General features: G+C 46.6%; 1 protein-coding gene across 4 annotated transcripts in view; it reads right to left on the bottom strand.

Annotated features, from left to right (window-relative positions):
* Dpp6 (dipeptidyl peptidase like 6) overlaps positions 1–12,167 on the bottom strand; it is an 887,986-nt gene that overhangs the window by 117,736 nt on the left and 758,083 nt on the right. For all 4 annotated transcript variants that reach the window (XM_057791926.1, XM_057791942.1, XM_057791918.1 and 1 more), the window contains exon 8: positions 4,636–4,756. In XM_057791926.1, the coding sequence (XP_057647909.1) occupies positions 4,636–4,756 (121 nt within the window). The remainder of the gene's footprint in view (positions 1–4,635; positions 4,757–12,167) is intronic.

The raw sequence follows: 12,167 nt of genomic DNA, 5'->3' as shown, positions 1-12,167 counted from the left end.
TCTGTGACTGCTCCCACCCCGAGCCCTGCTATTAACCACTTCCCAGCAAGATAGCAGGCCCAATCCAGAATTGGAAGGCATTGCACATAGGCAAGAGGTAGGCATGCACACTCATTTACCATGCAGAAAATCTGTGTCAGTCATGCAACCAAAGAAATCTTAAAAATATGCCATGATGTTTAAGTATGTTTATGATTTGGGGCTGCTGTGCTGACTGTCCTCACAGGCTGGACGTGCCTGCTAAGGCCTCTCGCATGGCAAGGACTAACAGGGCTTGGCTTTCTGGTTGCTTCTCAGACAAAGGCTTTTTGGTCATCTCCTGGAACACAGGACTTCAGGGTCCTCTCTCTTGATTGTATCTGGTACGTGAGATGACCTCTCTTGTGGGTTACTGGGCACACATGGGCCTGCACCCAGGGCAGAAATACAGCCTCCCCCCACCCCCAGATTAAGCTCTCTGGGAGAGCTTAGGTTGCTATTCCAGGGCCATTTCCGAATGGAGCAAGCCTGGACACCCAAGTCTATGCAAGCCCACCCAGCATCTATTTCCCTCCATCAGTCCCCTCAGGATGTCATGTGAAACTAAGTCTCAGTTTGACTGCTCTGGGTCTTGGAGGGCAACTGGAAACTGGGTTCTTACGAGTGATTTGAACACTGAGTAGCACTGGGGCCCTAAGGAGATTGGCTGGAGAGTCCACCTTGCCTGCATGTACAAGTTTCAGCTTGTCTGTCAGATGGAAACAGATGGCTGGGCTCTCCAGGAGAGAGTGCTGTGGGGAGGGGAGCTGACCAGAAAGGGGCCCAGGGAACTCTGGAATGACAGACATGTACGGCATTCTGATTGGGGAGCATGGCACAACTGTCTGTGCTTGCAATCTGTTAAAACCTGATATTTCAGTGGGCTATGATGGGAAGTATCTCCCCTCCATACCATATGTTCCCATAAGAAATGTATAGTTCTAGACCTAAGAAATGTATAGTTCTAGGGGAATTGGTATCAACCTCCATGAAGCTAGAGCATCCTTGATTCTCCCTAACCTACCTGGAAGTAGATCATTATATGTGGCCATGTGGTCTTAGGCTCAGAGGCAAGATGCATTTAAGCTGTCCCTAGACGAATGCTGTCCTTAGACTAATAGAGTCCCTAGACTAAATAGCTCAAATGTTGTTTACATCTATATTTCTAAAGTAGCAGCTGACCCTGGACTCGAGTCACATGGACCTCCCCCACCCTATCTATGGCATAGTGCTAGGAAGTGTCACAGGCTATGTGTATGTCAGACTCATATGTAGCAGTATGATACTCTCAGATGATGGTTTCAGGAGGTACAGGAATTCCTAGATGGAACCCTCATAGGTGCAATTAGCAGCTAAAAAACTAACAAGGACAAATGCTGGCATGTTCTAGGGTAAAGGGGACGCTTATTCATTGTTGGTAGGAATGCAAACTGGTACAGACATGATAAAAATCAGTGTAGAGGTTCCTAAAAAAGCTGGAAATAGACCTGCCACATGATCCAGCTCTACACTTTTGGATGTATACCCAAAGGACTCTATGTCCTCCTATAGAGGTACCTGTTCACCCATGCCCATTGATGCTCTATTTGCAATATCCAGGAAATGGAAACTACCTAGATGTCTATCAGCTGATGAATGGATAATGAAAATGTGGTCCATTTACACAACAGGATATTTCTCAGCTATTAAGAAAAAAGAAATTATGAAATTCACAGGCAAATAGATGGAGCTGGAAATAATCATTCAGACCTAGATAGACAAGCATGGATTGTTTTTCCTTGTATGTGTGATAAAACGGATATTACTGTTGACTCTTTAGGGATATGTGTTTCATTTGGAATGCTCATAGAGCTCAGGAAATTAGGAAGGGGCCATGGGGCAGACTTCAAGGGAGCAGAGGTAGAATGCTGTTGCAATTTATAATAAAATAGTCCCATACTAGCTCAGAATGGAGTATCGTAAAGGTCTATTTATTTAGGGGTAGACTCACAGAAGAAGTATTTATCAGCAGTTCTCTGCATGAATGGGGAACAGGAACCAAATTCAGCAGCCAAAGGGCTTGTGCATGCCCCTACATCTGCATTTATAGTACACAAGACCACAACCACAGCGGACCAGCATCCCAAAGGCCATTGGTTGGAGGAGTTCTCACAGCACCTCCCCATTTTGTCTAAATAAGAGAGTTCCAAGTCCAATTCAAAACTACATACAATAAGAACAAATATCAAGTATAAAAGTTAGAATTACAATCAACATGAACAACATCATTCAAGAAACATACGCTAAATGTTTCAATAGTTATCCTATCCCAAGAAGTCTAAGTCTTATATTAGAAATGGTTTGGCTAAGCCATGAGAGGAAAGTAACTACAACTACAACTATGTAGTCTTCAACCCCATCAAAGACCTTGGAAGGGAAATAATATTACCTGAGTAAAGAGGAAGTGCAATCAAGCAACTTTCAAAAGGTGCAAGAAATGACAAAGACAACTGGCTACCTGGGGAATCACCCAAATTCTCATTTTCAACATTGGGGCAGCCAACTTTGGCTAAGGCCTAGAGTAACTGACAGACAATTTTCAGAGGCAGGAAAATTTTAAAAAAACATCTTACCCTGTCTTGGAAAGGTTTGGCAGTCTTTTTGATTGTAACCTGCTTGTCCAGTCTGGACACTGTACATTTTGTCAGTGGTCAAGGCAGGGGCAGTTCTTAGCTCAAAAGCCAGTTTTGCCAAGAAGAAAACAAGCTCCAAGTAGAGTGTCTTTGGTGTCCACTTGGGAATAGATTGGTGCTGTCAGGAGCTTTTGTGTCTCATGTCAACAGAATCCTAAGTTATTTAAATGCCATATTCTATAGTTCTTTGAAGTGGTTGAAGATTACCTGTTTATGCAGACAATTTTTATGCATCTAAAGAACCTAACTAACATGACTAAAAGTTTGATTATTATAGAAGACTATCTATTAATCTAATAATATGGGATTCCCCTCTGTATGCTATAAATATGTTTTATTACCATTGGTTATTAAAGAAGATCTTTTGGCTTAGTAGAGTGAAGCCAGGTAGAAAATCTGAACAGAGATAAAGGGAAAGAGTAGGTGGAGTCAGGGAGACGTCATGTAGCTGCCGAAGGAGACGGATGTCGGACTTTTATCAGTAACTCACAGCCTTGTGCTGATACACAGATTAATAGAAATGGGTTAATTTAAGATGTCAGAGCTAGCTAAAAATATGCCTAAATCATTGACCAAACAGTGTTGTAATTAATATAGTTTCTGTGTGATTATTCAGGTCTGAGTGGCCGGGAAACAAACAAGCAGTCTCCACCTACAGAATGCAGTGCTGGCAGAGGAAAGATAATTTTCTTTAAGGAAAGATAGTTTTAGGAAAGATAGTTTAAGGAAAGATAGTTTTCTTTAAGGGTGTAGCTCCTAGCAGGCCCACCACATTCCAGTGGAAGGCCGCACATCCAATAATATTTGAGTAGCCCAAATTGGCCTTGACGGGAAAAACAAAAACCCCAAAAAATTGGGTGGGAAGGGAAAAGGAAGGTGAACCTAGAAAAGTTACAGGAGGCAAATGAATATGATCAACCTCACTGTATTAAATTCTCTAAAAATAAAATACATTTTCATAAACTCTTAACTCTGCTTTCAAAAAAAGAAGAGGAGGTCTTTGAGGACATTGAAATGAGCCAGTGAGTGGGGGTTGGGGTTTGCCAGATACACACTGTCCTCTGGTGCACCCCCAAGAACCTGGAGCACAGACGCCAATGTCAAAAGAGCAATTTTTGTGACCTTTGGTTATAGTAGCCCAAGGGGGGTGGGCTCTTCAGAAGGGTTTAATCCAATTTTGCTGTGAAGGGGAATACTGACTGTGAACTTTACAGGATTTAGAGGACAAGCTTTGGTCATACCTATGAAGGATTCTCTGATCAGGTTAACAGTGGTTGTAAGACTCACCCCAAATGTGGGTGGCATCATTCCCTAGGATGAGGTCCTGAACCGAATGAAAAGGAGAAGAAATCTAGAACCAGCATCCTTCACCTTCTATGTCTTGACTGTGGATGCAATGTGACCAGACACTTCATGCTGCTGCCACCAAGGTGGACTGTCCCCTCAAACTGTGAGCCAACACAATTGCTCCTTAAGTAGCCTTTGTCAGGTGTTGTGTCACCAAGGCAACTAAAGCAGCTGACCTCGCCCAGATGCAGACAGGCTTCTTAACTGTTGGAGAGGGTAGAGGAACACACACATTTACTCCGGGAGCACTCAGACAATCTCCCCGTGAAGCACCTCTTCTTTCATAGAAGCACCAATGGGCTCAGTGAAGCTCCTTACACCTGGGACCGGTGAGTCCCCTATCCATGGCCACCTGTGAGTATCCACACCTGCCACTTGTAAGGGTCCACCTCTGCCACCTGTGATTCCCCGCACCTGCTACCCATGAATGCTGACTTCATGTTTGTTCCCTAAAGCTCAAAGGCTCTCATGAAATTGAAGTTAAATTTATAACTAAAGTCCAAGAGAAAAGAAGGCTGCTTTAGAAGCCGAATGCAGCCACTACTGCAGCCGCCCTGTGGGCAGGCACATTCTCGGCATCTCCGCGTGCAGGTCTTACCTTCATAGAGCCAGTCGCTGAGGCCGTTGTAGACCACACCCTCCTTCCCTGTGGAGACCACTCGGATCGCCTGCTTCCCAACGTGTGCACAGTAGTAGATGTTGTTCTCAAAGATAAATATCTAAATTGGGAAGAAGAAACAACATCAGAATTAAGCAAGGAGTGGGCTTAGGTGTTCTTAAATTTGAAATCGCCAGGCTTTTGCTCCCCTGCTGTGTATATTTGATTGAACAAAGGTGGTCATGGAAGCATTTGTGGTTGATTCCCCTGCAACATAATCCATATTTAGGGATTGATCAGACACTCAAACTCTGCAGTTTGCCCAATGTCACCATCGTTTGTCAATTTATGTTACGGCAATTATGTTATGATCGGACAATGTGTGACTTGATACTCTTGAGTACTGGAACAATGGCACTTTGAATTGGATTGATAGTTCAGCAATGTGATTATTCCTGGTGATTAAGTTGCAGGCTAAGGGATTGGACAGCTAGCTTTCCATCTCTCCAGCTTTCTCAGGGAACGGGGTGGCGAGGGTCCGAGCCTGTCGTGTGTCTGGATGGCAGTAGGTGGGTACTGTCATGTGACAATAGTATTCACTATGTTTTGAGGAGTTCAGATCTTGACAAGGGCTATCCTGAGGTGGAGATGTGGGAAATCTGGGAAGTCGTGGGCTGTTTGGCCCAGGCCAGGGCAGGCCAAGCTTCCTTACAAAAGGGGTGAGAAGCAGTTGCATTGGTTACTTAAAAATCCACAGTTCATTATCACCAAACACTTTTACACACCATCCCATCCACCCACAGAATGTTTCCACCATCCCCAGCTGACACTCTGCCCATGAAGCACAGCTACCGACACCTCTCCACACACAGCCCCTGGCATCAACTCTCTGTGAGCTGTTCATTCGAGGCTGCTCAAGTACCAGGCAATGCCTGTCCTTCTGTGACTGGTTTAGTTCCCTGAGCACAGTGTCCTCAAGAGTCATCTCTGTTACAGCATGTGACAAAATGCCCAAAAGGAGGTTTTCAGCTGAGACTCGAACTCATGAGGTCCGAAGGGACTGAGAAGCTGGAAGGACAGATAAAAGCACAGAGAGGGACTGGATCTGGAGTGGGCAAGGCAGGTGGAGAAATGGGGACAAGATTATTGGGAGCAGAGCTCAGTGAAGAAGGGACCTGGAGCCAGTTTCTGAGGATCTGCAGGAGGAGACTGGTAGCCACAGAGAGCTGCTGACTAATGTCTGGGAGGGGGTAGCGCTGCTGAGGGTGGGTCCAGTGTCTGTGTGGTCAGAGAAGAGGGACAGGAGGGACAAGAGTCTGATAGGATGACTGTAACCACCACAGGTGTGACCCCACAGGGAGGAGACAGTACAGTGGGTTAGCAAGCAGTAGCCACGGCACGAGTGAGCCGAAGTCCGAGCTGATGGGCAGGGGCGAGGATTTCTGGCCATTCTCTTGGGCCTCAGGGTGATGGTGACACACTAGTAGAGTTGCATTGTGGCACAATGAGTCAGACCTCGGGTGCATCACTGGCTTTCTAGGGGAGGGGGCAGAGTTGGTGCATGCAATGGTTCTCAGAATGCAACGCGACTGGGGAATTTTACAAAATTCCTGATGCTTAGACCATCAGTCCAGCCAGAGTCTCTGCAGTGGGATCCAGGCAGAAGTATTCTGAAGTACATCCTGGTGACTTTGATGTGCAGTCAAATTTAAGATTCAGTGGCCCAGGGACTGGCCCAGATCCCAAGTCATCACACTGAGACAGCCTATGGGCAGAGCCACCGTCAGTTCTGCCCATGTCCCAAGAAGCATCTGGACCTGGACTTCATGGTATGCAGACCACACCAGCTACAGAGCAGATCAGGAAATAGGGCTAGTTTTGTTTGTTGCTTGATTTTGTTAAAAGAAATTCTACAGGCTGGAGAGATGACTCAGAGGTTAAGAGCACTGGCTGCTCTGCCAGAGGTCCTGAGTTCGATTCCCAGTAACTACATGGCGGCGCACAACCATCTGTAATGAGATCTGTTGCTCTCTTCTGGCCTGCAGGTATACATGCAGGCAGTACACCGTGTACTTAATAAATAAATATTTAAAAAAATTCTAGAAAAAATATTGAGAGAAGGTGTTTTGCTTAATACAGAAAAGCAAAAACATGGACTCTTGTATTTCCTTTGTTTACAGTACTGGACAAACATGGACTCTTTCCCACTTCCTTTGTTTATAGCACTGGAAACTGAACACTGGGTCTTGCCCGAGTTCTACCCCCCCATCCCCAGTTTTCCTTTCACTTTTTATTTTGAGGTTTCATTAAACTTTCCAGGCTGACCTCGAACTTGGGATCCTCCTGCCTCAGCTTCCTGAGTGGCTGGGCTGATGGGCCTGCCCCTCCAGTCCTGTGAATGTTTTATGTCGAAATCCAGCATGGTGGCTCTGGAAGCTTCTCTTGTTACTGGTTTTCGGTGTAGGCTTCCCGTTTTCTAACATGTTCACTTCAGCCTGAAGCAAGCTGGAAAGCTTTGTAAGAGCACATCCTAATTTAATTTATGCACCTGTTCTTACAGGGTTGCCTAGGACGAACCCCTTAAATCTGAGCTCCTTTTCTGTACTCAGCTGGCAGTGGCTTTTGAATCAAGTCGGGCTGCAGCCAACTAGTAGTTTGCACGCTAAAATGTGGGTGTGGGGTTCTGGGTATTTCTGCCTCAGCTTTCCGGGGAGCTGTGGAGAGGAGCACTCTGTGTGGCACTCTTCACATTTGTTGCTCTGCGTTCTGGTGATGACGTCAGGTCGGGAGGTAAGACACCGTCTGTGCTGTCTGTGCATCAGTGATGCCGGGCGCAGGGACATTGAGGTGCTGGGGTGTAGTTCCTGGCCCATCCAGGTTGCAATACAGGCCTGGCTTTTAACCATTAGGCAAGCAGCAGGCAGAGGGTTCAGGATCTTATTCTTCCAAGTGGATATGGCAGGGGCTGACAATGTTCCAGAAGAGGCTGCTGACATTAAGACCTAGCCATACGTGCCTCAATCCCTCTGCCTAGCCCACATTAGCTTCCTAGCCTTGGTTTGGTACATTCCTCTTATTCCCTGACCTGATAGAGAAGACAGCCTTCTATCCCCTGGTGTTCACCTCACAGATTCCAGCCACAGTTGTCTTTACCAAAGGACCATTTTATCATGCCCTTGGGTCCATTTTCTTTCACTACAGAATACAGTTTACCATCTAGTAGTAAAGGTCCGCCATGACTAAAATCTGTCTGTATGATTAGCTCCTTCTTCCCTGCAGGCCTGACTGAAGTGTTAGATGTGATGACATGGGAGCCGGGGTTGTCTGTGGCCTGCGGCAGCTCAAACTCAAAGTGGGAGTTCAGTTTTACACAGCCCAGGGCGCTCTGGGCTAGGGCAGTGGACACCAAGTACCAGATGCATGGTGATGGACCCTAAAGTCAGTTGTTGGCTTCTGTGCACTTTTTTGTTTTTAGTAGATGTCCCCACTTGTGATACTTCTTCGGGAGGTTCTGGAAATTTCTGGGTTGGAGGAAATAGATTGTTAAAGGCAGGTCCCAGAAGATGACCTCAGCATGGGTTGAGGCCGTGTAAATGAATGAATGTTCAGAGCTGAGAACGGCACAGCACACAGCACATGCAGTAAGTCCAGGAGCACACCTCCTGCTCTTGTCGGTTGCCACACGCTTGCTCTGTCTGGGGTCATAGTGAGAAGGTATGTGGGAAGGCGCCATGTGAAGAGGGAGCACAAAAGATGGATGTTTTCAGTTTCTATCGGGGCTAATCCACTTCTCTTCTCTTTTCATTGGCTGAGTCCTCCACAGGCAGTCATATTAAACACTTGGTCCCCAGCTGGGGGGCTACCATGGGGGTATTATGGCTAATACCAATTGTCAACTTGGTAGGGTCTACAATCCACCATGGAGATGTATCTCTGAGCTTTTCTGGGAGGAAGCCTCTGGGTTAGGTTAACTGAGACAAGCAGATCCAGCCTAACTGGGGTGGTACCACGCTACAGGTGGGGCCCTCAGCGGAAACAAAAGGGAAAGGCAGCTGAACGCTAACACTCATCTCTGTCTGGACACAAAGACCAATCACCTCATGTTCTTGGTGACATGCCTTCCCAACCATGATGCACAGTACTCTGGACGCAAGGACCAGTCATCTCGTGTTCTTGGTGACATGCCTTCCCAACCATGATGCACAGTACTCTCAAACTGTGAGAGGAAATGGACTCTTCCTTCCTGAAGGAGATCTGTCATAGCAATGAGAAAAAGAACGAATCCAGGGAGGTTCTGGAAATTACAGCAGGTAGTGATTGTCTGGAAGGCAGGACATTGATCTTGTTCCCAATGTCCCCTTCCTCTCTCTCTGTGACCTGAAGAAGCTTCTCTGTGTCACACTCTTCTCTCTGTGATCTCAAGCACTTGGGGCCAACTGACAATGGATTTGGAGGAAGAACGTGTCAGATTTTAACATGAAAATGAGAAAGACTTGCCGGTCAGGAATGGATGTGCAGTGGTCATTCCAGGAGCCTTGAGGAGTCATTAGGTGGGGAGAGACATCAAGGGAGAGAGAGAGAGGGGACATCAATGTGCCTTGTGTCCCACAGAAGTTTGGATTGCTTTCCTTTTATAATGGGAAGCAGAGGCCCAAGGGGACAATAGAATTGAATTAATACCTTTAAAAACAGCATCACAGTGGCCAGGGGTGATGGGAGACCTAGCAGAGTTGGGTAGGGCTGTGAGAGATGGAGAAGACACACAGGAAGAACACGAGGAATGTGGAGTGCGTAGCCAGGAAGGTTCATGCTTGAGCGACTGTATAAGTCGTGTGAATAAGAGGGAGGGAGGTAGATGAAACATGGAAGAGGCTTGGGGAAGGTCGGCAGATGTGAACTTTGCTAGACTGCAAGCAAGATGCCTCCAGATCTCTCCCACCTCCGCCCCAGGCAGGAGGAGACACACTGGGTGACGCAGGGGTCAGAGCGGTCCTCCACAGAAGAAAGTAGAGAGTGTGCATGCCTCTGAGAAACCAAGAGCGCCATAGGCAAGGAGAAGAGCTGTGGCCTTGTCCAGCGGGTAGGAAAGCAGATCCTCCTAGCACCCATACTGCAGTTCTTCCTCCCTGGCAGGCTGCTATTTGAAGGGGACACTGCAGCCCCAAATTGTCTCATATGTGATTGAGACAGTCCGCCGGAATTCTGCTTCTTCCACACCACGCTAGCAAGTGCTGCGGTGATAAGGTTAGGAAAAAGGATGAGTACCCATGTCTCTCTCCTGAAACGGTACTGAATTTACTCCAGGCATTGAGGTACAGCAGCTGAGCAAACAAACAGGCCTTTACAAATGATGGAGGCCCTCAAGCATTTCACACTCAGGCGGTCTACTGCCTCTCTTGGCAAAGTATCTAAAGCTTTTACCTGTGTTTTAGTCTTAATAAAATGAATTGTTGCTTTAGTTTTGAATGTGCATTTTTCTCTGTTTCTTGAAGAAGGTACCGAGAACTGGAAAACAACCAGAGACTCCCAGGGATGGTCAGAAAGGGACTGGATTCCCAAAGCTGTCTTTCCTGGGCGCAGGTATTTGTGGTGGTTTGAATAAGAATGGCCCCATAGGCTCATAGATTTAAATGCTTGGTCATTAGGGGGTCACACTACTTGACAGGGATCAGGAGGTGTGGCCTTGTTGAAGGAAGTGAGTCACTGGCAGTGGACTTCAGGGTTGCATAAAGCCAAGCCAGGACCAGTGGCTCTCTCTTTGCCTGCTTCCTGCCTATTTAGATGTAGAAACTCTCAGCTACCTCTCCAGCACCATGTCTGCCTACATGCTGCCATGATCCCACCAGGATGATAATGGACTGAACCTCTGAATGTAAGTCAGCCCCTATTAAATGCTTCCTTTTCATAAGAGTTGCTGGGGTCATGGCGTCTCTTCACAGCAACAGAACCCCGACTAAGACACTATTATTCCTCTTTCCATGGAAGAACGCTCTACCAGTATTAATCTAAATGATAATCTGAATCATCTGGGTTATGACTAATGGGGACTTCCTGTGTGTGTGAAAATGGACACCTTTAATATTTATAGAACCATCTCACAGAACACTATAGGGAAAGTGCAGCCGCATGCTCTCTGGTTACCAATACAGCTGGAAGAGAGGCACAGCTAAAGAAGTGGCTAATTACATGAGGAACCAGGGATGAGCTAATTATTATAATTGGGTGCAATTAGCCTTTAGTTGTGGAAAATCAAGGCCAAAAGGGAACCATATTGAATAGCTTTTGTTAAAACAAAAGGACGGTGGCACAGCAATGGGTGGGCTGGTGACTGAAAAGGACGCTGAGCTTGAAGTGGAACCTGGATCATGGTCTCCAGCTGCCGGCTGCCTGGCTCTCGCAGGCCGCTTGCCCTTATTTCATCTGCTCCCCTTTGGCACAGAAGAGGACTTGGGAGGGCTATTTCTAAGAGAGTTCTTCCACCTGTGACCACACTGAATCTAGAATTCCCAAGACCATTTATAACCTGTGGAAGATTGATTAGTCAGTCTATGCCAGTTTGACTGAAATGAGAGCTGTCCACCACAGATGGGAAGCAGAATAGTTCTGGTGAACCCAACATTTCACACCAAAGATGGACGTAGTGTCTCCCTGGGGTGATGAAAAGCCTCAGCAATCACATTTCCTAAGCTTCCCCCAGTCACTGTTTTACACCACTTTCGAGGCTCAGGGTCACCTCCAGGTGGTGGTGAAGGTGCCAGCTGCCTCTCCTGGTCCATTCTGCTCTTTCTCTTGAGTTATTCCATCAGATATGACTTTACTGACATTTCTTCAGCTGAGGTCATGATATGTCATCTGAAACTATTTGGGCGGGCTTTTCTAATCTGTTGACACTGCAATACACTGTCATCTAAAAGCTTAGGATAGAGAACTATGTTGTAATCAAGTAACAAAACCACCCAGAACAGAATAAAATACAAACCCTGTGTTTTAATTATGCTTATGATTTTCTGTTGGGCTGCATTCATAGCTGTCCTTGGAGGCATGTGGCAGGTGGGCCTTGGCTTTGCTACATGTTAGTGTGAAACAGACTGGAGGAAAAATTGTGGAAAAATCATCAGCCTTGGTCGGGTGATGGTCACAAGTAGGTTATATGTTTCTCAAGATTTCTGAATAAATCTCTGTTGGGGGCTGGGAACACTGCAGGAAACACCCAATGGCCGACTCATGCTGTTGGAACATCACACACAAGTAAAGTAGGAAGGGTGTATATCCACTGTAGGTGGCAGAGAGAAGCTGAGCAGAGAGAGATCCCTGCAGTCACAACTGAGTAGTGCTGCCTCCCACGCCTACAACTGCCGCCAGCACCCATGACTGCCTCTTGAAGGCCTTGGTCTCTGTTCAAACTACAAAGGCCCCTTCTAGTCCCGGGAGCAGTTTCAGTAACAGGCCATGGGAGGGCAAGTTAGAATCACAGTGATGGGTCAGAGATTGGAAAACGCTCTGTTCTGGGTAGAACTTCACCCCCAGCTAAT

The sequence above is a fragment of the Chionomys nivalis genome, chromosome 1 (assembly GCF_950005125.1).
Source record: "Chionomys nivalis chromosome 1, mChiNiv1.1, whole genome shotgun sequence".
Lineage (NCBI taxonomy): Eukaryota > Metazoa > Chordata > Mammalia > Rodentia > Cricetidae > Chionomys > Chionomys nivalis.
The sequence above is the reverse complement of the archived record's forward strand: the minus strand, read 5'-3'. Positions and strand labels throughout refer to the sequence as shown.